This window comes from Microtus pennsylvanicus, chromosome 1 (genome assembly GCF_037038515.1).
Source record: "Microtus pennsylvanicus isolate mMicPen1 chromosome 1, mMicPen1.hap1, whole genome shotgun sequence".
NCBI classification, from domain to species: domain Eukaryota; kingdom Metazoa; phylum Chordata; class Mammalia; order Rodentia; family Cricetidae; genus Microtus; species Microtus pennsylvanicus.
The window spans coordinates 115,806,571-115,833,756 of NC_134579.1; the positions used below are offsets into that span (position 1 = coordinate 115,806,571).

A 27,186-nucleotide genomic window follows, 5' to 3' on the forward strand; every position below is an offset into this window, starting at 1 on the left:
AAAATTCTTTAAATGGAAGTGTACATGTGGTCAATGGAACACAGAGTACACCCCCCCCCCCCCAACACACACACACGTTTTCTCTGTGCACCCCTGGCTGTCCTGAAGCTCGATCTCTGGCCTGAAACTCACAGAGATCCACCTGCCTCTGTCTCCGGAGTAAAGGCCAGTGCCACCATCACGAGGCTAGAGTCATTTTGAAAACAGTTTCCTTCCTGTAGGAAACCGGTCTGAAGACTCAAGATCTCCCACACAATCCAAAACATTTTTTGCAAGGCAAAATTGTTTACTTCTGCAGAAACAGGTTGCCTCGCCCATGCTGAACAAGCGACCACATCCTGAGAGGCCCTGCTGGTTTTTTGAGGGTCTCACTCTGTAATGGCTGGCTGGAACTGTGAGCTAGACCACCGGGCTGATTCTCTCAGAGTTCTGCTTGCTTTGGCCTCCAAGGGCTGGGATTAAAGGCCAGGACCCAGTTTCCTGATTTATTCCGAAAAACAAAGGGGTTCTGTGTCTCCCTCTGATTGGTCAGAACCGGCCTCACATTCTGACCTGACTGGGTAATACAGAACTGCGCAGTTTGCAGGGAGACATGAAATTTGAGCACATCTTTGCTTTCTGTTAGTGCGCACCACCGCACGCCCGAGGAATCTCAATTTCTCCTAACCGCGCTCTCAGTTTCCCAGATTCCTTTGCACAGAAGGTTGGTCATGTGACCGACCCAGCCTGTAGGGTCCTTAAATACTTTCCCCTCCTGTTTTGCGCTAACCATTAGCTGTCATAAACATTAGTAATGCTAAAATCAGAGGCACACAAGGAAACGCGCCCAGACCCCTTGTCTAGCTACTGGGATTTTTCTCTTACAGCGCCAAGAGACAATATACTGCGAGTCAGCAGAGTAGAGCGAAGCTCACGTGCTGCAGTCTCCTGCCTGGTGCTTCAGAAATGGTCGGGGCCTCAGCTTCCTAGGGCTCCGCCCATTTATTGGGCTCCCGTTTCAAAACACTTCTCATGGCACAGCCCTCCTCCTCTCCTTAGCCTTCATCTGGTTGAAGGCCACTCGAGGGCCAAGCGTCCGCGTCCCTTTCTGGCCAGTGCCATCCTGCTACCCCAGTGCCCAGTCCCAAGTTGTCCACAGAATATCCGCATTAGTGAAATCTGGGGACGACTTTAGGAGCTGGCAGAGCTTTCTCAGGCCGCTCCCGGGTTCTGCACGACTCCATCTCGACTTGGCTTGCAGAGCCTGGGTCGCACCCCGCAGGTCATTGGGGGTGCTGAGGCTCTCCCGCCCCGCCCTCGTGTTGCCACAGCCTATTGGCGGGTGCCGGGGGCGAGGCGAGGAAGTCGGTTTACAGCGCTGCACTCTCCCAGGCTGGTCTAGGCTCCTATCTGCTCGGCTCGGCACAGCTCGGCTCAGTTCAACTCCACTCATTTCAGCTCTGCTTAGTACAGCATGCTGCGCGCCGCACTCACCACTGCCAGCCGCGGGCCGCGCCTGAGCCGCCTGTTGTCCGCCGCCGCCACCAGCGCCGTGCCGGCCCCCAACCAGCAGCCTGAGGTCTTCTGCAACCAGGTGAGACTCGCCTCTTGCAAGCCCCTGGACGGGACTGAGCAGGCGACTCGGCCTCAGTTTCCCCTCCCAACGATCTTTGCGCATGCTCTTTCCCCTGCCTATGTGGCCGCACCGTGTATCCTCCTGACCCGGGACAGTCGTGGGCCTCTATTCCCCATCGGTGCTGCCGCGGGTGGGTGTTGTGGAGTCGGTTCCCGGCCCGCCTGGTCATGTGTTCACTCAGAAGGCCCAGGCGTCCCAGCTCCTCTCTAAGATACCTCCTATTCTCCCCTACCCGTCTCCCACAGACCTGGGCCAGGGTTTTAGAAGGAAAAGCTGTGTCAGAACCGCACTGTGGCCGTTCTTACCCAATCAGGACTTTGGAGTGTTGTCTTAGAAACTGGTTGTGAAGTATTCCTTTTGTTTGTGCAACAAGTGGGACTTGGCTGCCCTCTTCTGTAGAATGGGAAGGCATTCAGGGCAGTTCTGATGGGTTATTTTGAGGCAGGATCTCATTTGGTAGCCCAGGCTTCTTGCTTCAGCCACTCCCACCCACTTTGTATTCGCACAAGCCCTGCAAACCCTACCACCTAGCTACACCCTCCGCTCTTCAGTCCCCTCTACTTTGAGATAAGGTCTTAACAAAGGGCCCAGGCTGGCCTTAAACTTGAAGGATCGCAACATCAAAAAGAATCGAAATGACCACAAGAGGAGGATCAATAGCTTCGTTCCTCATGTTCACCCGAAGCCACGGCAGAATCTCAGGTCTTCATGAGTGCTCAGACTTGATTCAGTTTGGAGTGTGGATTGCAGGAGTGGAGTGAATTCTTCCCGGTGGCTGCACTTTTCTTTACCACCATTTTGAAATCACAGGGATCACAGGTTCGCTATAGGAATGCGTGCCATTGACCGGTTTACAACTGAGCAACTTACTGCGCACCCATCAAGAGCAACTGCGCACCCATCAAGAGCACTGTTAAGGCTTGTGGCCTTGCTTGGTTCTTTGCTTTTATGAGCTTGTGTGGGAGACAGTGTGCTGGCTACCTGCCACTTTTGTCCCTACACTCTGTCTCCTTGAACACTGTGCTTGGTTTATCTTGGGCCAGTACACTCAGCTGCTTTTCAGTGTTTTTTAGAACACAAACTCTCTGCCCTGGGGCAGTAGCTGGAGGGAACTCTAGAAACTGCTGAGCTTGATGTGACATTATTGCAAACTCTGGGACACCAGGGCTTGGAAGAGGTAGCTCTGGGTTCTGTCTGTATTGTGCTCCTGGATATCTCTATGGCAGTTACTAGGGCCACTTGCCCCAAGGAGCAGCCATTGTGGCCTCGAGGTTGCTTCTGCAGACACTGGGCTTGCTTCCAAGGGCACCTGCAGGGCCCAGGCATCCCAGGGGGATGCTCCTCTTCAAGCTTCTTGGGTCCCATCTGGGTGGGGTCATGGCCTCACCATCTTGCCTAAGCAACACTAGTTGAGTGATTGTGTCTGGGCCCATCTTCCTGGAGCTCTCTTGCCTCTTGTCCTGGGAAGGACCATAGGGTAAACTTGTTGGGTAAGTGATGAAGACGTTAGGTGGCTTCAGCTTCCCCAGAACAGATCCATGGGCGTGGCTTCCAAACAAGGCACCTTTTACCCACATGTTCATTTCAGATTTCAGGGGCTGAAATTGACACCTTTGTCAGTGAAACTCGTTTTCACATTTAATTGTTTCCTTGTGGACTTGGAGAACAGTTAAGGTCTAGAAACGCAACTCCGGCACCAAGGGTGTGTGTATGGCTTCGTGCCTCATCCTTACCCGTTCTAAGTGCCAGTAACAGTAATGAATGTGAAAACCAGGTAGGATGCTGGCACCTTTAATCCCAACACTTGAGGTGTAGAGGCAGGGGGACCAGGAGTTCAAGGGGGGACAGAAAAGTCTGCCTACACCCTGCCTCGGAAACAGGGAAAGAGTCTAAGACTTGGGTGGGCTCAGTTGTTAGAGGCTGAGACTGGGGGTGAGCTCAGTTGGAAGAGTGTGAGACTCGGGTGGGATCAGTTGGTAGAGTTTTTGCGAACCATGCAGGAAGCCCTGGATCTGAGCCCTAGCAATATATAACCCAGATGTAATGGTGTGAGCTTTTGCAATCCCAGCATTCAGGAGGTGGAGGAGGAGGCTCAGAAAGTCAAGGTGATTATCAGCTGCATAGTGAAGTCAGCCTGGGTTATAGAACCCATCACAAAAGAAAAAACAATAACGAAGGGGTGTGCGAATCCACCTCATATTTAACTGCTAGCCTTGCCTCTGCTAGTGGATTCTTCATTCATCCAACAGATGCTTCCTGAACTCTCCAGGCCCAGCTAACAACAGTCCACATCCCCTGCCTTAGGATGCGCACGAGTAGAAAGTGGAGACAGAGACCTAAATGAAAGTGCAGCATGAGACAAAGCCGGGATGTTTGTTTAGGGTCAAGTCACACCACATCGTAGGGTTGTAGTGAGGACAAAGTGGGGTGCTCCTCAGCCTTCTCCGTAGCCTTGAGCTTTATTGCAGCTGTTTATGAGCTCGGACCACAGCTCTGTGTTGAGCCTACAATGCTGATAAAGTCCCTTACAGTCTAGGGCCGTGGCTCAGTGGTAGAACACTGGCATCAGCCTTCTGTTGTGTAAGTGCTGAAGACTTGGGGTTTGTGTTTAATGGAGTGAACTAACCCTGGCCGTGGCGCACAACTTTAATCCCAGCACTTGGGAGGCAGAGACAGGCAGATCTCTGTGAATTCAAGGCCAGCCTGGTCTACAGAGTGAGTTTCAGGAGGGCCAAGATTACACTGAGAAACCCTGTTTTTAAAAAAATTCACCAAAAAGAGAGAGGGAAGGAGGGAGAGAGTGTATTAGTGGGGAGAGTGGGACCTTTCTGTGCATTAAATTGGGGTCTTTGTTTTTTAGCCTCTTAATCCAAGACCTAGGGATGAAGGAGAACTGACAGCCAGGAAGGGAACTAGAGAAGGCTTCTCTACATAATTTTCTTTAGAGTCATTGTTTATTTTACGTGTACGAGTGCTCTGCCAGCATGTGTATCTGTGTACATGTGTACACCTACTGCGTGAGGTGAGAAGAAGGCATCAGAGCCACTAGAACTGGAGTGATAGACAGGTGTGAGCCACCAAGGGGGTGCTGTGATTTGAACCTGGATCCTCTGGGAGAGCAGCCAGTGCTCTTAACTGCTGAGCCATCTCTCCAGTCCCAGTGCTACACAGATGCACCCTCAGTATAGAATTGTAGCTGGCGGAAATTCCCTGAAAACATTCACAGGCCCTTTGCGGAAGTTGCGTGTAAGAGTTCACATAGGCAGCCAGGCCGTGGTGGCGCACTCCTTTAATCCCAGCACTCGGGAGGCAGAGGCAGGTGGATCTTTGTGAGTTCCAGGTCAACCTGGTCTACAAGAGCTAGTTCCAGGACAGGCACACCAAAGCTACAGAGAAACTCTGTCTCAAAAAAAAAAAAATTCACATAGGCAATACTTAAAAATGGACACCTTTATCCCAGGTGTAGGAAGGACCAGCCCACATGTGGAAGCTGGCGGAGTGGGCTGGTTCTCTCAATCCTGGACCATAAAGACTGCTTCAAGGGGGAAAGCGGCCTGCATTCTTCATAATACAAGATATTCAAACCTATTAAAACTGCACTAATTAAGCCTTGCCTCTGAACAATAGCTCATCGTGTACAGTATGCACCAGTAGACAGGAGGGAACACCATCTAGGGCAGTGGTGCTCAACTTGTGGGTTGGGAACCCCTTGTCAAGCCTCTAGCTCTGAAAAATATTTGCATTATGACTCATAACAGTAGCAAAAATTATAGTTATGAAGTAGCAATGAAATGATTTTATGGTGTCACCACAACATGAACCATTAAAAAGGGTCAGTCAGCGTTAGGAAGGATGAGACCTGCTGTAGGGTGAGGTGAGCCTGGTGCTTTCCTGAGCGGCTAGGGAAGGGCAGGGAACACCTGTGTGTGTAAGGGTGCAAGGAGACTTTGGCTGTATTTTATTTGTTTAAAAGTGCATTTGCTCTAAGCAGGTAGTAAAAGACGAAGAAGTGGGAGCAGTCTCGATACACGGGCTGTAAAGCAGGAGATTCAAGACTTCAAGACCAGCCTGCTCTGCTGGACTCAGCCAGCCTGGGCTGGTGAGAGTAGTTCAGAAGGGGGTGGGGGCACTGGGGAGAAGATGATGGTGCCAGTGATGATGATGGACCTCTGATAGGATAGACACTCTGCCCAAAAAGATCATCACTGTCCACAGAGTTAGACCCTGCCAAAACAAAACAAAGCACCGTAGACTATATGAACTGTCTTCCCACTGAGTCTCCAGAACCTCAGAAAGGCCAGGGTGACCCACAGAGCCTGGAGATGTCTTTGGCAACCAGTGTTTTTAAAAACTATGGACCAGAAATGGTTGCATGTAACCTGCCTGCTTGAGTCTATTGAACACGCTTGAGCTGCAAGGTGGCTGGGCTGTGGTCATGTTTGTGGTGGGCGAGCTGAGTCTAGACTGTGTGGGTATGCGTCTGCCGCAGTGCCTGCTCTAGTAACAACCCCAATTGCCAACCCCTACTACCTCTCTGGTCCTGGACGCAGTGCCTGCTCTTGTAACAACCCTGATTGCCGACCGTTACTACCTCTCTGGTCCTGGACTGAGAGCTGTTTCCCGAACCTTCCCATCTGCTGGTTTGCTTTTTTCTGAGACAGGTTTTCTCTGTGTAGCGCTGGCCGTCCTGGAACTCGCTCTGTAGACCAGGCTGGCCTCCAACTCACAGAGATCCGCCTGCCCCTGCCTCCTGGGTGCTAGAATTAAAGGCCCTGTGCCACCACTGCCCAGTGCAGCTACTGTTCTTTAAGGCCGTCAGTTACTGTTGCTATCCCTACACCAAAGGTGAGAACTGGGGCTCAGGAGGGCCTTAGGCTGTAGGTTTGAAACCAGGCTTTGGTCTCTGCTCTACCTATCTTGAACACTTGTGTGTTACCTCATGATTGGACCCTCTGGGAAAGAAAAAAAGTAAATATTCAAGGAAACATTTGATCAAACCTTTGAAATCAGCAGGGAGGAGCCGTACTTGTACTGGCATTGGCGCCGTGCTTGGCAAGGAACTACCCTTGAGTAAATATTGAACTTACAAATGGTTGTTGTTTATGAAAGTAGCCATGGTTTTGTACCAAAGAAGCCGGAGACAGGATTACTTCCCGGGGACCTGATGTATCTGGGACTTGACATGAGCAGAATGTGAGAACAGTCAGATGGTGATGGCGCACGCCTCTAATCCCAGCACTCAGGAGGCAGAGGCAGGTGGATCTGTGTGAGTTCGAGGCCAGGCTGGTCTACAAGAGTGATTTCCAGGGCAGACTCCAAAGCTACACAGAAAAACCCTGTCTCAAAACTAAACAAAACAAGACAAAAAGAATGTGAGAACAGACGGGGAGGTGGTGGTGGAATGGGCCAGGGTTAGGAGTCATGGTGAGAGAATTGCCAGCTGTTGAGCACAGGGACAAATTAAAGCGTTGATATCATAATGAAAGCTCTAAAACAGAACTAACTCCCTCTCCCCCGGGAGGTGACAATAAATACGGCAGTATCGACAGCACTGGTCCTGGGGCAGGCAGAATAGGGGAGGACCGGGGTCAAGTGCCAGAAGAGCTCAGGGAAGTCTGTGGCGTGGGGGTGGGGTTGGCCCCCCCTTAGCCTTGACCACAAGCTAACCCTAGGAAGTTCTGGATGTTAAGAGTGTGGATATGTGTGGTATTCTGTGTTTATCTGGAACTTGACTCCTTGGGATCTTGCAATATCAAAAGGTAACATGAGATGCCCACTGGACTGGTTCCGTAACTGCTGTTTAAGAAGCAGATGAATGCTTGCCCAAGGCTCTGGGCCTTGGGTTTGACTATAGCTCAGGGGGTGAGGGAGGGGGCAGAGTAAGGAAATGTGGGTGAGATTGGGCATGGCTGATATGTGCCGGGCATAGTGATACTCAAGAGGCTGAGACAAGAGGATTGTGAGTTTTGGGTCAGCCTAGGCTACATGTAGACTATCTCAAAAAATAAAGATAAAAAAGGAAGAAAGAAGAGAGAGAAAGAGCCAGAAGAATTCTCCAAACCAAACACTTTGGAATCACCCACACAGGAAGTGAGGTGCTTCAGAATCATGGGCTTTCTAGGAGGCCTTCTTTGAACATCAGAACCTGAAAGGGATTCCCAGGATGGTAGCTGTGTGCCGCGGGAAACCAGGCCGCCATCCACCTGCAGAACTACGTACCCAGGTCTAACAGCCCTTCAACCCTTCTGTCTGTCCTACAGGGACCATGATCCACCTTCTGGGTCCCCCTTGCTGGGACACTCGTGCTTCCATTGGGAAGTCAGTCATGGGCCCTCTCCCTCTTGGGATGGTACTGATAGTGCCTGCTTCTGGAATGAAACCACCCTTGGGTGACCCATATGCCGATGAGGCCTCCTGCTTGTCCCAGCGTGGTGTTGACTGGCAGCTAAGGGCGTGGGGCTCTTGATATCCTGTTGTGTTAGCTGTTCCATCACCAAACACCATGGTGAGGAGGAAGATCCACTGTCCTTCCTATTAAAGACAGTTCTAGAAGGCAGTGGGACCAGAAAGCACCAGTGTCGTTTATATTGTGGAATGTGAAAATGAAATTGTTGGCTTTTTTAGTTTAAAAACAAAGCAAATTTGGAGCCAGCGAGATGGCTCAGTGGGTAAATTGTGGCTGAGCCTGATGCCCTGAATTCAGTCCTCAGAACTGACTCCCAAGAGTTGGTCCTCTGACTGTGACTCACACACAGTTAATAAAAACAACTGACAAAACCAAAGCAAATAAACAAAACAACCCAAAAAGCTGGGTAAGACCCTGTACTCAGGAGGTAGAGGCAGGCAGATCTCTGAGTTCAAAGCCAGCCTGGTCTACAGGGTGAGTTCCAGGACAGCCAGGACTACACAGAGAAATCCTGTCTCACAAAACAAAGCAAAAACCACCAACTTGGAATTCTTTCTAAAAGTTCCCTGCTTCCACAGGTCACAGCTACTGAGAAATATAATTAATTAGTCTTTTATTGGCCCCAGGGCATATATGTGTCTGGAATAAGCTGTCCTCTGTCTGGCCTGCGATTCCAGAGTCCACTCATCTTGCTCACAGTCCTGGCAAACCTAGCCATAGCTCCTGTGTCTTCCACCCCAGGCCACTACCATGGCTCCCTGGCCTCCATGTGCCAGGTGGAGAAGGCCCATGCTGTCTCTGTCAGCTGGCTTCTCAGGAACCACCCTGCCTTGGAGAAGATGGGTAATGGCTATGGCGACATTGCAGTCGGGACCATGGCCCAGCCCTCTTATGTAAACAACCCATTTGTTCCAGGAAAATTTTAAGGTGCCTCAGCTCCCTGCCTGTGGAATGAGGCCTAGGACAGAGCAGTTACCAAATAGAAAGGCTGCTGTCCCCAGGCTTGTGGTGTGTGGTTATGGCCCTGGCTTACTCCAGGCCCCTTGCTCCCCAGTAAGTAACTCCCAGCGATTGACGTTTTGAACCCGCTGCCCCCACCCCGCGTCCTTTGCCCCTTTAGCAGTTCTGCTGCCATACCTCAGGTCTCCCCTTCCCTCCCCGCCTTTTCCAGACAACCTCAACTCTCTCTCTCTCTCTTTGAGATAGGGTATCACTACGTAGAACAGGCTGGCCTTGAACTCACAGAGATCCTCCTGCCTCTGCCTCCCAAATGCTGGGATTAAAGGCGTACACCACCACATCTAGCCTAGTTTTCTTTAAGATTTACTCTTTGTGTTTTCGCCGGGATTAAAGGCATGTGCTACCAACACCTAACCCGTTGGGTCCCCTTTAATGATGCCCCTTATTCCCCCTTAGTTTCACCACGGCCTGTGCTTGCTCACTGGGCCCCTCCTCCTCAGGACTTCAGCTCTGAGAGGCCAAGGCTTTGCTGTTTTGCCCCATGTCTGGCACGGGTGGTGGTTCTGGCTATCACTAGAGCTTACAGGATGCCAGGGGAGTGTCTGTGAAACCCCAATGACATGGGTAGACACTGTTTTGATTTTGCTTCAGATTCAGACTGTCAGCTCCCAATCTGTGTGTTCTAGAAGAGAAAGTGGGAGCTAGAAGAACCTCCTCTCTGTCATGATACTGGATTCAGCATGTTATGTAAGGCAGGCCTTGGTTTGGGGCCAGGAGGGCTAGGAGCCTGGACTCTGCCCTTTTGTGCTTCTGAAGGCATTTTTCTGGAAGCAGGGCTGAGTGAGAACGCTCTCCCTTCTTGGCTCCCAGTGTTTGCGGTGGGATGGTGGGAGGGGGTGAGCTCAGGAACCTCTGATTTCATCAGCCAAGAAGAAAGGACACGTTGGTGACAGTCATTCTAACAGACCAGAAGAATGACACAGCATATTCCAGACTTAGCCTCAGCACAGGGACAATGTAGGGAGTGGCCTTGTGGGGCATGTATTTGGGTGTCCACTTAGTCTGACCAGCCCACCGCCCTCTCCCTGTCTCTCCCCTTCTCCGCCCCCACTCCTCGATTTCCTGATGTTTATAAACTACTCATGAGGATCTTTTCAGGGTAAATTCATGGAGTATCTGTCATGCGGGGAGAGCTGAGAAGCTGGGTGATTCTTGGTCTGTGATCTTTAGTTGTAGATGGCTGCCCCATCTAGGGTGGCAGCAAGAGACAGCCTGTGTCCAGCTGATGGCAAGGAACTGCACACCTGTTGTCTCCGTGACCTCTCATACAGCCCTCAGAGGTATTGGGTCAGACTTCTGAGACTCATTTCCCCATTTCCCAGTGCGAGGCGGGTAGACTCCAGTCCATATCTCTCTGAGACTCATTTCCCCATTTCCCAGTGCGAGGCGGGTAGACTGCAGTCCACATCTGCCTGAGACTCACTTGCCCGTTTCCCAGTGCGAGGCGGGTAGACTGCAGTCCACATCTGCCTGAGACTCACTTGCCCGTTTCCCAGTGCGAGGCGGGTAGACTGCAGCCCACATCTGCCTGAGACTCACTTGCCCGTTTTCTAGTGCGAGGCGGGTAGACTGCAGTCCACATCTGCCTGAGACTCACTTGCCCGTTTCCCAGTGCGAGGCGGGTAGACTGCAGTCCACAGGTGCTGGGGTTATGCACATGAGCCTCCAAGCTTAGTTCTTAAGGCGATCCTTTGGGAACAAGTGCTCCCACCTTGCAGGCAGACCTGGACTAGGACTGGACACTGTAGTTGGAAGTGGGTTGGTAATGAGGCCTTGGCGTCCTAAAGCTTGGGTTTAAGTCCCTGGCTCTGTGTGAATGTGAGCCCAGAGCCAAGCTTCCCCGTGCCCTGGTGGCCTCCTGTGTGTGGTGGAACAGATGGAATTCTGGTGCTGATACTGACAACTGTTTTGGGAATGCAGGCTGTGGAGTGTAGACAAGGAGCAGGGGACAGTGGGAAATCAAGCGAGTTCTCCTTGCCCTCTAGCCCAGCCCTCTGGTGCCCTCCCTAACTCCTCCCTGTACCACCGAGCCATGTAGGGATCCCTGAGTCTGTGCCACCCACACCCATCCCTGAGTCCTCTTCTGCATTACCTCTGACCCTCACTTCCCCTCACTTCATACTGAACCAAGAGGAAGAGGAGAGGTCACACCATGCCCAGGGGCCCAACCTGGCATGGCACAGGTGACCCGGAGCCCAGCTCTGAGGTATTAAAGTTTTAAGTCTCACACCCAAGTCCCTTACCGGGAACTATACAGGTCTAGGATTAAAGTAACAAATTACTTAAGATGAGTATCAGTAGATACAAAACGACACATGCATAGCTTGACAGTCAGGTCATGTTTACACATACCTGGCCAGATTCCAGCAGTGATCAGCTCTGCCTTGCAGTGAGAACAAGTGAATGGCACAGAAAGCTTGGCCTCCTGGGATTCCTAATCACCCACTGCAGTCAGCATGGATGCCTGCCCCATGCCAGGGTGCTGCCAGGGCTTGCCACCTTAGGGAGGGGAATTACAATGGGCTCCGCTCTGTAGGTGAGGAAGAAGGCTGGAATTACAGAAGTCCCTGGCCCTGGGGACAAAGCCAGGAACAAATGTTTGGTCTTCAGTCCAAATTCTGCCTCCAGCCTACGTCTTTGATCACTGATGTGGGCCACTATCCCTCTCCCGGACAGTGCCTGGCTTGGAAATTACTCATAGTGTGTACTGCAGAGATGAGTGGATAAGCAGAGTCCCTCGCTTGTGCAGTCTAGAGTGCGGATGGCTAGCTGGGCCTGGTGGTGCACACGCCTTTAATCCCAGCTTTCAGGAGCAGAGGCAGGAGGATCTCTGTGAGTTCGAGGCCAGCCTGGTCTGCAGAGAGTTTTGGGACACCCAGGGATATATACAGAGAGACTCTGTCTCAGAACAACAACAGAAATAATAAAGAAGACGGCCACAAGTGTTTTCCTGTTCTTCTAAGGGAAAGTGGGTTTCCCCCACCCTGGACTGGGTCTGTGACACATTCTCACCTATAGACTTCAGTAACGACTGCGATTTCTAGAGCTAGGCTCGGGGAACTCTCCCAGCCTTCTTCTGGGTTTGTGGTTTGGACCTGGAACCCGCAGCCCTTTGCTGCTGATCTTTGCCTCTTCGTCTCCGCCATGTTTGCGTGAGTTTTTCCCTTTTCCCCTGAGGTGGTCCGTGGAGTGGAGAGCCGGCCTGAGGACTTTTCTCACTCTCGTTGCAGATCTTCATTAACAACGAGTGGCATGACGCCGTCAGCAAGAAAACGTTCCCCACCGTCAACCCTTCCACGGGAGAGGTGATCTGCCAAGTCGCAGAAGGGGGCAAGGTGAGGCCCGGTGACTTCTAGCCGCGCTTCCTGGGTAGGATCTCATCTTGTAGCCCAGGCTGGCCTGGAACTGTGCCCGTCCTTCCGGCTGTGCCTCAAGTGTGGAGATTACAGGTTATGTGCCACCACACAGCACACAGTTGTTATTCTGTGTGTTTGTATGGCTGAAATATGACCACATACGTGTTTCACATCCCTAACTTAAAACCACCAAACAGACATTTGAAATAGGAATCTGTGGCCGTCTCCATTACATTAGCGTGCTGGATGGCGGCTGGGCTGTCTTTTTTTTTTTTTCCTTCTCCCCTTCAGATAGAGTTTCTCTGTGTAGCTTTGGAGCCTGTCCTGTAAATAGCTCTGTAGACCAGGCTGGCCTTGAGCTCACAGAGATCCTCCTGCCTCTGCCTCCCAAGCGCTGTGATTAAAGTTGTGCGCCACCACCGCCCCCCACTGAAGGTAGTGCTCTTAACTGCTGAGCCATTTCTCCAGCCCCCAGGGTCCCGTCTAAGGATTGACTCATGAGGTCTCTCACTCCCAATGGCCAGGAATCTCCTTCCCAGCATACCCCCTGATGAGGCCTATGTTTGCTGCTGAGATTTGGGGCCCTGGAGAACTGTTTGGGGATGGCTTCCTGCAGTGGCCCATAGTGACCAGCCTGTGGCATGTTTGGGAAGCATTTACTGCCGAGGTCTGAGCTCCCAGGGTGGCTGTTTCACAGGAGGATGTGGATAAGGCGGTGAAGGCTGCAAGGGCAGCCTTCAAGCTGGGCTCACCATGGCGCCGCATGGACGCATCCGACAGGGGACGGCTGTTGAACCGACTGGCCGATCTCATCGAGCGGGACCGAACCTACCTGGCGGTGAGTCCTGGGCCCTCTTTCCCTCACTTCCCACAGCTGAAGAAGCCCATAGCATCCCCTGATCGTTCAGAAGCCTTGCTGCCCCTAGGTCATAATGGCGTCTGATGGATGGACACTTTTGGAGTCTTTCTATTACCAACCAGAGGAATCTCAGTGTCTGTCCTGATTCGTTGGGTGTGGCCCAGATCTCAGATTTCCGAAGAGGGAGGGAAAGAAGAATGCTTTTCTCACACAGGCCTTCCCTAGTGGTCTGCAGGGCCAGTCACCTCCCCTGAGCCCCTCTGCATGGTGGGCTCTCACCCTGGCCACCCTGTTGGGAGAACCCAAAGGCAGCCCCTTTCTCTGTGGTGGTAGCCAGAGTGAACTCTCCAGGTACACCGTGGCATCAGCTCTTAGAACCTCGGGATAAAGTCCTCAACATGGCTGGGCTCCACTGCCCAAGCCAAGCCAGGCTGTGCCCCTTCACTTTTTGACAACCAAACTCCTTGGAGCCCTGGGACCTTTGCACACACTGTCCCCCTGCTGCTGAGGCTTATCACTTCCTCCCCATGTGTCTCCTGCCCCCTCCCCAGCCTTCAGACTTAGCCTTGGTTGGCATTTCCGAGATGGAGCAAGAGAGATGGGTTTTCTTCCTAGCGTGAGTAGCGGATGTGACTGACAGATCCTTGTTACCACGCTCTTCCTCTGAAGGCTCTCTCTGCTCCGTTTCCGCATTCCCTCCAGCTGGATCTGGCAGAGGCCAGAGTTTAGTGATGCCTGGGAAGTGAGTGAAGCTGGCTTTTCTCCTCTCCCTGCCTCTCGAGAAGCTGGGGCAGTGGTCTGGAAATGTCCATGACATTCAGTGGTCCAGTGGAGACTCCCACCCTGAGCTTCCATCCGTCACTGGCCACCTTGTTTCTCTTCATTCCTGAGCTCACAAGTCTCTGCTGACCTTGCTTTCTTGCCAGGCCCTGGAGACCCTGGACAATGGCAAGCCTTACGTCATCTCCTACCTGGTGGATTTGGACATGGTCCTGAAATGCCTCCGGTATGGGCTCCTGTTTCCAGGTCTGGCCATTGAGAGAAGGGAGGGGTTGATGTTGGGAGGTAGACATAGAACTAGAAGGACACAGAAGGCTCTCGGGGACCGGAACCTGTCAACTGTGTCAACCGACCACCAGAACTGGTCCTCTTTGTGTTCTCGTCTGTCTTGAGTTGTGTTTGATAATTTCTGAGTCCTTGGAACTGGCTGTTTATCTGAGGGATCTGATGTGTTGGTCTTTGGTTGTCCCTGGCTTCCAGGAGGCTTTTCTGTGCTCCACTCTGCTTTCTGCTTTTAGTCTCTTGACCTGGCCAAAAGGCTCGCCAGTCCTTCTCCTTTGTTCTGGTCTGATCATAGACATCTTACTGATCAAAAAGTCAGGATAATTTGTCTTGGGGTTTGCCCATTGCAGTCAGTAGCGAGAGACAGGTCCCTTTTTTCCTCCTATCTTGCTACACATGGCTTCTTCAGGGCCAGCCTTCATGTTGCCATACCTTAGATGGAATGGCAATGTCCTGGGGGAGGTTCTGCAACCTGCAGAACCTGCACAGGCAGTGTGGACAGACTGTGGTGCCAACAGTGGCTGGCAGGTGGACACAGTGCCCGAATGGCAGTTGCCTTCCACAGGGGGAGTGGGTCTGGTCATGACTCTCAGGGAAGGGGCTGCTAGCATCTGCTGCAGAGTGAGACCCGACCTGCAGAACAGGCCCCCACAACAAAGCGTCAGACGTGCTGAGGCTGAGAAACCTGAGCTCCACCCTGGTCAGCTTTGGCAGACCCTATGAACTTCCGGAATCTTCCTTCTACAAACCGCCTCACCTCATCCTGAATCCTCCCCCTTCCTTCTTTCCCCAAGGCATGGCCATTACATGCCTTGAACGCACACTGGCTGTTCCCCAGCCGGGATGCTTTTCTGTCACACGTGTTCTTGTGATTGCGATAATTAACTTTATGAGGTGAGGCTAGTCGGGGAAGTGCTGGCCTTTGATGGGTCTGCTGTCCTCCAGGTCATACCCATGATCCTCCAGTGCTGGACTGGCATAGCAGACACATGTAAATAAATCTACATGCTTAGTTAAAAGACCGCGTCCCCAGAGAGGTGGTTGAATGAGTGGGAAGTAGGCTCTGGCCATGGACCTGGTGTTTGTCAGTAGCATTGCAAGTGATTCTGAGGCTCCAAAGTTTAATTATGGGGAGAGGGGTTGCCAGTCCTGGTGGTCATCCACTTCTCTCTGGGAATAAGCCAAATGCCAGGGAGGTTATCAGTGCCATCCAGGGCATCTCTCTTTCTGCCAGGTATTGCAAGCTATACACCAGCTAACGCTTGGATTTTTTTCTTTTTTTAGCTATTACGCTGGCTGGGCTGATAAGTACCACGGGAAAACCATTCCTATCGATGGCGACTTCTTCAGCTATACCCGCCACGAGCCTGTGGGCGTGTGTGGGCAGATCATTCCGGTGTGTACCAGCCCCTCTGGAAGTCAAAGTTGGAGGGGGGTGAGGCTGGGGGCCAGCCATGCTCATTGCGAAGTAGGGTTCTGCAGGTGGCATTGGAAGGTGACGGGTGTTGGCTGAGAAAACAGGCTTTGGCAAGTCACCTGGGATGGGTTAAGTCTGATCCAGCAAAATCATTAACCCCTTTTAAGGTTCCATTCTCCATCTGAACAGTGGCAGGCTATTGAGTGTGAGGAGATAATGATTAGGAACTCACAAGGCACCAATCAGTGCGAGCCACCGTCACGCACCATCAGCTACCTACCTCAAGCATCATCCAAACCCATGATTAAATAGTAAGGGCCTCAAGAGTGGCCCTTCCTGCCACCTGCTGTGTCTCTCTGAGGAGGACTTGCAGTTGGTGACTGTTGTTTTGCACAGTGGAACTTCCCACTCCTGATGCAAGCGTGGAAACTGGGCCCAGCCTTGGCAACTGGAAACGTGGTCGTGATGAAGGTCGCTGAGCAGACTCCCCTCACCGCGCTCTATGTGGCCAACTTGATCAAGGAGGTGTGTGGCTTGTTTCTGCTGTGACCTCTATATATCCTAGCATGGCTTGCTCCTTAACCAGAGGGGAGCTCTGCCCTCAGTACCTTAACCAGAGGAGAACTCAGTCCTCAGTACCTTAACCAGAGGAGAACTCAGTCCTCAGTACCTTAACCAGAGGAGAACTCAGTCCTCAGTACCTTAACCAGAGGAGAACTCAGTCCTCAGTACCTTAACCAGAGGAGAACTCAGTCCTCAGTACCTTAACCAGAGGAGAACTCAGTCCTCAGTACCTTAACCAGAGAACTCAGTCCTCAGTACCTTAACCAGAGGAGAACTCAGTCCTCAGTACCTTAATCAGAGGAGAACTCAGTCCTCAGTACCTTAACCAGAGGAGAACTCAGTCCTCAGTACCTTAACCAGAGGAGAACTCAGTCCTCAGTACCTTAACCAGAGGAGAACTCAGTCCTCAGTACCTTAACCAGAGGAGAACTCAGTCCTCAGTACCTTAACCAGAGGAGAACTCAGTCCTCAGTACCTTAACCAGAGGAGAACTCAGTCCTCAGTACCTTAATCAGAGGAGAACTCGGTTCTTAGTACCTTAATCAGAGGACTCGGCCCTCAGTACCTTAACCAGAGGAGAACTCAGTCCTCAGTACCTTAATCAGAGGAGAACTCAGTCCTCAGTACCTTAACCAGAGGACTCAGTCCTCAGTACCTTAACCAGAGGAGAACTCAGTCCTCAGTACCTTAACCAGAGGAGAACTCAGTCCTTAGTACCTTAACCAGAGGAGAACTCAGTCCTCAGTACCTTAACCAGAGGAGAACTCAGTCCTCAGTACCTTAACCAGAGGAGAACTCAGTCCTCAGTACCTTAATCAGAGGAGAACTCGGTTCTTAGTACCTTAATCAGAGGACTCGGCCCTCAGTACCTTAATCAGAGGAGAACTTGGTCCTTAGTACCTTAATCAGAGGACTCGGCCCTCAGTACCTTAACCACACTGGGCCTGCGTATAACACCCTCTGAAGGATGAAAGCCACTCCTGAGCTGTCACCTCACAGGGAACTCCACAGGCAACTTCCTTGTCCCGACTCCAGGGTGGCTCACGCCGTACAGGGTGGCTTTCATTTGCTTGTGTTCCCGGTCACTGTTGGGGAAAAAGGTGTTTCCTAGGAGAAGCAGGCTGACTTCAGGTCTCCTGACTTCCTCTACAGGCAGGCTTCCCTCCTGGAGTGGTCAATATTGTTCCTGGATTCGGCCCTACTGCCGGGGCTGCCATCGCTTCCCACGAGGACGTGGACAAAGTGGCGTTCACAGGATCCACTGAGGTGAGGTGCTCAGGTTTGCAGCGTGGCGGCTCACTGAGGTGAGGTGTCTCAGGTTGCAGTGTGGCGGCTCAGGCTCCCCCCACTCAGCGGCTGCTCCCTCCAGAAGAGTCGGGTTCTGTCCCAGAACAGGACTGTGACCTCTGTGGTCTGCTGGCCTCCCTGGGTGCTGTTAGGAAGGATCAGCATCCTGTGGAATAAGGAGGCCAGGACTAGCTGGCTTCAGAAAGCCCAGGTGCTGGTCCAGGCCTTGCCAGTGTATCCCTGAGACCCACAAGGTGTCCAGAGGCCCTGCTCATTTCCTTTGATACTAGGATGGTGGCTTTAACTTCAGCACTCAGGAGGCGGGAGCAGGAAGATCCATAGCTGAAGAAAACTTTAGATACATAGCAAGTTTGAGGCTAGCCTCAGCTACGTGAGACCTTGCCTCAAAAAAATCAAAATAGGGCACACGCCTTTAGTCCCAACACTCAGGAAGCAGAAGCAGATGGAGCTCTGTGAGTTCAAGGACTCAGGACTGTCAGAGCTACACAGTGAGATCCTATAAGAGAAAGGAAAGAAAGAAGGAAGGAAGGAAGGAAGGAAGGAAGGAAGGAAGGAAGGAAGGAAGGAAGGAAGGAAGGAAGGAAGGAAATCAAAACCAGGATGACAGCGTCTGTGCGTACAGTGGAGACGGCACGGCACGGGCAGTGTTGTGCTTTCCTGTCGCTTTAAGGGACAAGCCACGCCCACTCCCATTACCTCTGACCTGCCCACCGCCATCTTGGGCCCTTCCTTTTCTGCTTCCTTGACGTGCGTGCTTTTTATTATAAGGAAGACCTGGGAATGTTATGGTTTTGATCCCTTTAAGAGACAAGCCACACCCATTCCCCTCCCCATCCGCTGAGGCAGACTGATCTTCAGCTTCCGGCCTGAGCTGGCTCTCATTTCCATCTTCTCTGAGAGGCAGCTTCGGTTCTGCCTCCCTCCCCACTTCTCTGCTTCCCCCCTTCTCTGTCTCTTTCTCCTCTTCTCTCTCTCTCTCTCTCTCTCTCTCTCTCTCTCTCTCTCTCCCCCTCTCTCTCTGTCCCCCCCTTCACCCTTCCTCCTCCATAACCCCCTGAATAAACATTCAACCTCACCCTGCATGTCGTGTCTATCCATGTTTCTGTCTTCTGCCCACCCGCCATGTGTCTCCCTGCCTGAAACCAGCCATTGCTCAGGGACCAGCAGCCGTCTCTGCCTGGGGCCCACTGCCTGCTGCCACATGGCCCGCCACCACTGCTCTGGGACCAGCAGCCGTCTCTGCCTGGGACTGGCTGCTCCCAGGGCCCACTGTCTGCTGCCACATGACCCGCCGCCACCATTTGGGACCTACAGCATTTCTGCTGCCTACTGCCATGGGGATCTTGCAGCATTTTTTAAAAAAGAACAACAGGCAGGGCCTGGGTTCTGGAGTAGTACCTCAAAGCAGCTCAGACTTGCTGTGCAGCTGTGGCATATTAGGGTTCCCCCCTCATTTGTTTATTTATTTGTTTGCTTGCTTGCTTTGAGATAGGATCTCTACATAGCTGTGGCTATGTAGACCATGCTAGCTTCAAACTCACAGAGATCCATCTGCCTCTGCCTCCCCAATGTGGGGACTAAAGGCGCCACCACGGCTTGTGTTGGTTTTCTTTTTGTTGTGACCAAGAACTGACAAGAAGCAAGTTAAAGGAAGGACAGATTACGGCTCAGTTGGCTCAGTTATGGGGAGGGGCATGGCAGCAGCCTGAGGGTGCTCACATCTGTGTAGAGTAGGGAAAGCAGACAGGAAATGCCACTCAGCTATAACCGCCCCCCAATGACCCACACTTCCTCTATCTGGACCCAGGTTTCTAAAGGTCCCATAGCTTCCCAAAGCACTGCCACCACCAGCTGAGGACATTTGACTGACACTTGGTGAGCCCACCTCCTTGAGCCTCTACATCCTGTGTGTGAGGTGGTGAGAACCAAGCTGCTCACAGGCTTCCAAGCAGGGCGTCCAACATGGCTGCTTAGGGAGGAGGAGCGAGTGAATGAATGAGGACCAGGGCTGTTACTGAGCTACTCCATGTTGGAGGGACGGAGACAAGGACCCAGAGAGCCCTTGCACACACTATCTTAGAAGCTGGAACACATTTCTTTCCAAAAGTGAGCAGGTCCAACCCGGAAATCACAGACGTCCAAGAGGGGACACTAGTAGTGTGACAAGGGCGAATTTCAAGCCGCTGTAGCTACCAGGTCCTTCCACACACTGCCCGCCCTCAGTCTCCAGGGCCTCCGGGCAGAGATGAGTGTGGGCCAGCTTTGGGCCAGGCTCTGGGTATGTGGAGGTGAGAAGCTCCCTGTCCTGGCCCTCAAAGAGTACACAGCACACTGGGGGCAACACTCAGCTGGGAGGGAGGTCACATCATAGTTTGACTGGGTCCTGCCTCCCCGTTGACTACCCAGGTGACTGGTTGTGCGGCTTGGCCACTCCGAGTCTCTGCCCCCTCATCTCTAAACCATTCCAGCCTCTGAGAGCATCGGGAGGGCTGACTTCAAGCGCCAGTACCTGGCACAGGCCCATGTGTGAGCCAGTTAGTTACTGTCACCGTTGTCTAGAGCCCAGTGGCAGCACTGGGAGGTGAACTCTTTGGGTCTCTTGGGATTTGGTGACTCCCTGTGTGGAGGAGCAGTTAGCTTTCTTTTCCGCTAATGGCAGACCGTGTGTCTATGTCCCCACAGGTTGGTCACCTAATCCAGGTTGCCGCAGGAAACAGCAATCTCAAAAGAGTGACCCTGGAGCTTGGGGGGAAGAGCCCCAACATCATCATGTCAGATGCTGACAGTAGGTTATGGGGCTGCAGGGAAGGGCCCAGACTCCAGCATGACTGCTGTGGGGGTCCCTGTGGTCTGACTTTGACCTCTCCCTACTCATTCCCTCAGCAGAGCCAGCCTAAGCCCTGTACTGATCACCCACAGGCCACTAGGCCACCATACCTCAGCACATCCTCTCCCCCTCTCTGGAACACTTCCTTCCTTCTGTATCTTTCCCGGTTGCCAGTCCCCACAAAGGGAAGAAGATTCCATTTTATTCTGACCAGGCCCTGGCCCCCAGCAGGCACTAACCCTGACAGCATGCTCGGGTTGTGTGGGTGAGCAGTGCTGGGGTTAGCGGACTCTTCTCATGTCACCTCTCTGTCTGCTGCCCCCTCTTCACAGTGGACTGGGCTGTAGAGCAGGCCCACTTCGCCCTTTTCTTTAACCAAGGCCAGTGCTGCTGCGCTGGCTCCCGGACCTTCGTGCAGGAGGATGTGTATGAGGAATTCGTGGAGCGCAGCGTTGCGCGGGCCAAGTCTCGGGTGGTCGGAAACCCCTTTGACAGCCGGACTGAGCAGGGGCCGCAGGTAAGCCTGCCAGCCACGGCTGGGCCTGCAGCCCAAAGCCAGCAAGGTGAAGCCAAAGGGGCATGGCCCAGAGTTGATGGGGCTGGGTACATGTCTCCTCTGCTGGGTACCAGCTGTGTGTCCTGTTGGGGTAAGCATGAGCCTTCAACTGCTTCCTGAGCCCCACATTTATGCAGGGTTCATATACCTTGGAAGGAGTGCAGATGCCAAATCTGCACAGGACACCTGCTACTGAGCCAGTTCCTAAGCCGTTATTCCCTAAGCCCCTGTGCTTTTGTGTTTCCATTTTGTTGATGTCAGAGTTTAAAGAGAGAAACATTGATGTGCCTTTCTCTGGCAGTAAAAGATGCAGGGTCTCTCTTGGGTATTATATTTGCTTCTTCAAGACCTTGGTCCCCTTCCTGGCTACGTCTGGCTTCATGTTCTCTGCCAGAGATAGGCCTGGCTCTAGCTTCTCCATCACTTTGGTCTCTCTCACAGGTGGACGAGACTCAGTTTAAGAAGATCCTCGGCTATATCAAGTCAGGACAGCAAGAAGGGGCGAAGCTGCTGTGTGGTGGAGGTGCTGCCGCTGACCGTGGCTACTTCATCCAGCCCACCGTGTTCGGAGATGTGAAAGATGGCATGACCATTGCCAAGGAGGAGGTCAGTACCTCAGCCGTGTCCTGGAGGCTGCCCTTAGCAAGAAGAAGTGGGTGATTTGGTCTGGTGTCTTGACTGTGCCCCAAACTTTGATTTTGAGTCACCTCCTTGCCTAGAGTAAGTTATTTGCAGTGTGATTCTGATACATCACTCTCCCCTTCAGCTTGGGGCTTTCCACCACAGGAAGACCATATATCCCATAGCCTTTATAGCCTAGCCCACAGGAAGACCATATATCCCATAGCCTTTATAGCCTAGTCCACAGGAAGACCATATATCCCATAGCCTTCATAGCCTAGTCCACAGGAAGACCATATATCCCATAGCCTTTATAGCCTAGTCCATAGGAAGACCATATATCCCATAGCCTTTATAGCCTAGTCCACAGGAAGACCATATATCCCATAGCCTTCATAGCCTAGTCCACAGGAAGACCATATATCCCATAGCCTTCATAGCCTAGCCCACAGGAAGACCATATATCCCATAGCCTTTATAGCCTAGTCCACAGGAAGACCATATATCCCATAGCCTTCATAGCCTAGCCCACAGGAAGACCATATATCCCATAGCCTTCATAGCCTAGTCCACAGGAAGACCATATATCCCATAGCCTTTATAGCCTAGTCCACAGGAAGACCATATATCCCATAGCCTTCATAGCCTAGCCCACAGGAAGACCATATATCCCATAGCCTTCATAGCCTAGCCCACAGGAAGACCATATATCCCATAGCCTTCATAGCCTAGTCCACAGGAAGACCATATATCCCATAGCCTTTATAGCCTAGCCCACAGGAAGACCATATATCCCATAGCCTTTATAGCCTAGCCCACAGGAAGACCATATATCCCATAGCCTTTATAGCCTAGTCCATAGGAAGACCATATATCCCATAGCCTTTATAGCCTAGCCCACAGGAAGACCATATATCCCATAGCCTTTATAGCCTAGCCCACAGGAAGACCATATATCCCATAGCCTTTATAGCCTAGTCCATAGGAAGACCATATATCCCATAGCCTTCATAGCCTAGCCCACAGGAAGACCATATATCCCATAGCCTTCATAGCCTAGCCCACAGGAAGACCATATATCCCATAGCCTTCATAGCCTAGCCCACAGGAAGACCATATATCCCATAGCCTTCATAGCCTAGTCCACAGGAAGACCATATATCCCATAGCCTTCATAGCCTAGCCCACAGGAAGACCATATATCCCATAGCCTTCATAGCCTAGTCCACAGGAAGACCATATATCCCATAGCCTTCATAGCCTAGTCCATAGGAAGACCATATATCCCATAGCCTTCATAGCCTAGTCCATAGGAAGACCATATATCCCATAGCCTTCATAGCCTAGCCCACAGGAAGACCATATATCCCATAGCCTTCATAGCCTAGTCCACAGGAAGACCATATATCCCATAGCCTTTATAGCCTAGTCCATAGGAAGACCATATATCCCATAGCCTTCATAGCCTAGCCCACAGGAAGACCATATATCCCATAGCCTTCATAGCCTAGTCCACAGGAAGACCATATATCCCATAGCCTTTATAGCCTAGTCCATAGGAAGACCATATATCCCATAGCCTTCATAGCCTAGCCCACAGGAAGACCATATATCCCATAGCCTTCATAGCCTAGCCCACAGGAAGACCATATATCCCATAGCCTTTATAGCCTAGTCCACAGGAAGACCATATATCCCATAGCCTTTATAGCCTAGTCCACAGGAAGACCATATATCCCATAGCCTTCATAGCCTAGCCCACAGGAAGACCATATATCCCATAGCCTTTATAGCCTAGCCCACAGGAAGACCATATATCCCATAGCCTTCATAGCCTAGCCCACAGGAAGACCATATATCCCATAGCCTTCATAGCCTAGTCCACCGGCCTTTGTATTCTGGCCCCTGGGAATCATGAATCTAGGAATGGACTCATATGGCCCTTTCCATCATCTTGACCCACGAAAGACGTTGGATGAGGTCCATGGGTGACTTCCCACTATAACTCTGATACCCTTCCCCCCACTTGTCCCAGCTGGGTTAAACCCCCAAGCCACATGCAGGACAGCATAGTACCACCCTTTTACGTGCTAGTGAGAATGTTCTGGAAGGTCGAGAATGCCTGTACTTGTTCTCCAGCGGCCTGTGACATGGTTTAGTCTCCATGACAACTGAGGCTCATGGACATCCTCGTCACCCTCCTGTCCCCTGTCCCCTCAGAATCAGCCTTTTTTTTTTTTTTTTTTTGTGGAAATCTAGTTCTTCTCAGTGGGGATTAGGACTCCATTTCCCTCCTCCCCACTTGCTGTGAACTGTCCTCTCCTCCCTGGCTCTCAGGCCCCTCTGTTCCCGCTCCATGTATGTGCTGGTTACATGATAGTCAGATGGTCACAATGGCCAGTTCCAGCCGGTTCTCAGTGGTCTCTGTGGCAGCAAGGTTTTCACAGAGGTCGTGGTTTCTGACCTGCTGGAGCTATTGCAGAAGTGGCCTGTTCTGGAAACCACAGGCCATTTCACAGTCGCTGCTCAGAGGCCAGTCTCTGCGTATGCCTGGGTTAAATTCTCTGTGCTAAGTTCATATGCTAACATAGCCCCTGCGCTGTGGGACTATTTAGAAGTCAGATAACTGCGCACAAAGCACGGGCTGCCTAAAAAGTGGCTGGTCCTTCATCACTTCCCTCTCTTTGTGTTTCGTTGTTTGTTTCTTAAAGATTTATTATGTATACAGTGTTCTGTCTACATGTGTGCCTGCAGGCCCGAAGAGGGCACCAGATCTCATTACAGATGGTTGTAAGCCACCATGCGGTTGCTGGGAATTGAACTCAGGACCTCTGGAAGAGCAGCCAGTACTCTTAACCTCTGAGCCATCAATCCAGCCCCCTTTGTCTTTCTTGAGTGTGGATGCAGTGTAGTTCTGGACTGGTCAGGTCTCAGGTTCAACAGTATCCACTGTTCACCATCCGCGAACACCTGTCAGCTTCTCTTCCTCCCCCTCCGCCCCCCAGATCTTTGGACCAGTGATGCAGATTCTCAAATTCAAGACCATAGAGGAGGTCGTGGGGAGAGCCAATGATTCCAAGTATGGGCTGGCAGCAGCTGTCTTCACGAGGGACCTGGATAAGGCCAATTACCTGTCGCAAGCCCTCCAGGCTGGCACTGTGTGGTAAGAACCTCCCGGTAGCTACTCCTCAGCCTAATACAATATCCCCCAAAGCAGCGTCTTCTGGATTCCCTAGAACCGGGGCATTAGACCAGGAGCTGTCCAGCCATATCCTCTTCCAGAGCAGGTACCCCCGAAGCCAGAGACGGGCCACCTTTCCTAGCTGTGGGCTGAGCGCATACACAGTTGCTCAGCAGCTGCTTCGCCATCGGTAGGACTAGAGAAAGAACAGATGTGGACTGGGCTCTGTAGAGATCAGCACCCTCAACTTACCTGATGGAGTGTGGGTAACCTTGGCAACGTGATGTTAAGTGAAAGAAGCCAGGTGCTGCAGGTCATAGACAAGGGTGCTCCATTGGTGGATGCTGGGCCTGGGGAGAGGAGGTGGGAAGAGATCATTAACGGGGTGCAGTTATTCTTTTCAGGGTATTACAAATAATCGGGTGTTAGTGGGAAAGGTTCTCCAGGATTCTGAATGTCACACAAACCACCAAGCTGGGCCCTTCTTCAAAAAACACTTTTTAAGCATGTGTATGTGCATGTGTGCACATGCCTGTGTGTGCATATGTGCATGTGTGTTTGTGTACACAGATACACATGACACAGTGTGGAGGGGAGGGCTTTCTGTCATGCGGGTCTCAGGAACTGAACTTGATTGCCAGGCTTGGTAGCAGGCCTGCGCCTACATGACAAGCCGTGTCACCACCCTGAGCCACATGGTTTTAAATGCTGAATTTTCATTTAAATTTTAATAATTTTTTTTTAATATTTTTGGTTGTGAGCCTAGCCTTTAATGGCTGAGCCATCTCTCTAGCCCTAAATTTTAATAATTTTTGACTTAGAAGAGGGGGAAAGGCCTAGCTCCTATTAGCCAAGATGACCCATTCAGATTGGAAGCTGGTACGTGTGTGTTGGTGCCCCTCTGTGACCACCCGTGCACAGACGAGGCTGACACGAGTGTCTCACGTGGCCTGCCCTAGCCTCCTCCGTGTCCCATTCTCCATATGAGACTGTGGAGCCTCGAAGGGCCTGGAATGGCACGCAGGCCCTCACAGCGACCTGTGTTCTCATCTCCCATAACAGGATCAACTGCTACGACGTGTTTGGAGCCCAGTCCCCGTTTGGTGGCTATAAGATGTCGGGGAGCGGCAGGGAGCTGGGCGAGTACGGCCTGCAGGCCTACACTGAAGTGAAGACGGTAAGCGTGTGTGGGCGCCTGCGGCCTGGCCTCTCCTGTCGTGCTCACGTCTCTCACTGAAGCCAGAGCCGCCACAGAAGAGGTTAGACACAGTCTCTAGGGTCTTACCCCACCAGGCCCACACGGTAATTTGCCAAGGAGTTGATTAGCCTGAGAGAAGGCAGGACCCCAGTTGGTGGAGTCAACAAGATGGCTTCCAGAAAGAGGCATGAAGAGGCACAGCTGCTGAGCCACCCTTGTCCAAGTTCTCCTCAGGGACGTAGCTCAAAGGGTGACAGTGCTGTGGACTCAGTGCCCCGTGTGTCAGTGTCTCCAGCCACAGAGTGCAGATTCTTTTTAAAGTGGCCTGTCACACACATGGGAAATGGAGGTAGAGCCAAATTTGAGAACAATTTGTACCTACAACTGAGATACAGTTGTGCACTATTCAGGCCTTTCTCTGCTGTGGCTGCGGCCTTGGCCTCTTCCTCAGCGTTACCCTGTGGGAGGCCCCTTGTGTGTGTGTGTGGGGGGGAGCTGTACAGTGCTGAATGTTACAGATTCCTGTCCTCAGCACACCAGAGTCCACTAAACTGTGGTTGTTCCCAAAGCCCAAGAAAGGGCCTCCAGACACTGTCAGATGGTGGGAACCTAGGAAGGAGACAGGGTGTGATCTCCCACAGAGGACAGCCTGCTGCCAAGGAGATGTGAGAAAGAAGATGGGCTGTTATTGCCAAGGGACCTGCTGGCACTTGCCAAATGTGAAGAATAACTGCTTCTCTGAACCCTTCACAGGTCACAGTCAAAGTGCCGCAGAAGAACTCATAAGGAGCACGCCAGCTTCCTCACCCAGCACCAAGCATAGTCGCCTCCAAAGAGAAACCCTTTCCCCAAAATGTCGGCCAAGAAAGTCAGAGCTTGATAAACAGGGCGGGCTGGTGGGGCAGTTTGTGTGGAAAACAAACTGGATCAGAGGATGGGGCTCACACAGCACATGCAAGACCCTAGGTTCCAACCCCATGCTGCAAATGAGCAATAAAAACCCACTGATCAAGGCTGCAGGGTCGTTCCTCTAAGAAATAGATTCTGTGTCGTGACTCCATTGCCGTCTAACTTGCCCCTTTCAGCGGAGAAAAGGCCACTGTAAGAGCTGCAATAGCTCTTATGTGATATTAGCACCTCGTCTCATGTCCTGGACAAAAAGTCAAAGCAGGACCACTCTCAATTCCTGGATGCCT

At 51.9% G+C, this 27,186-nt stretch overlaps 1 protein-coding gene across 1 annotated transcript; it reads left to right on the forward strand.

Moving 5' to 3' along the window:
- Nucleotides 1-1,325: 1,325 nt before the first annotated feature.
- On the forward strand, nucleotides 1,326-27,003 carry Aldh2 (aldehyde dehydrogenase 2 family member). Its single transcript, XM_075980384.1, has 13 exons — nucleotides 1,326-1,573; nucleotides 12,272-12,376; nucleotides 13,095-13,235; nucleotides 14,183-14,262; nucleotides 15,603-15,714; nucleotides 16,132-16,260; nucleotides 17,452-17,565; nucleotides 20,290-20,392; nucleotides 20,767-20,951; nucleotides 21,432-21,596; nucleotides 24,617-24,774; nucleotides 25,855-25,969; nucleotides 26,744-27,003. The coding sequence occupies exons 1-13, from the start codon at nucleotides 1,454-1,456 to the stop codon at nucleotides 26,774-26,776; spliced, it is 1,560 nt and encodes a 519-aa protein (XP_075836499.1). The 5' UTR covers nucleotides 1,326-1,453; the 3' UTR covers nucleotides 26,777-27,003.
- Nucleotides 27,004-27,186: the final 183 nt, after the last annotated feature.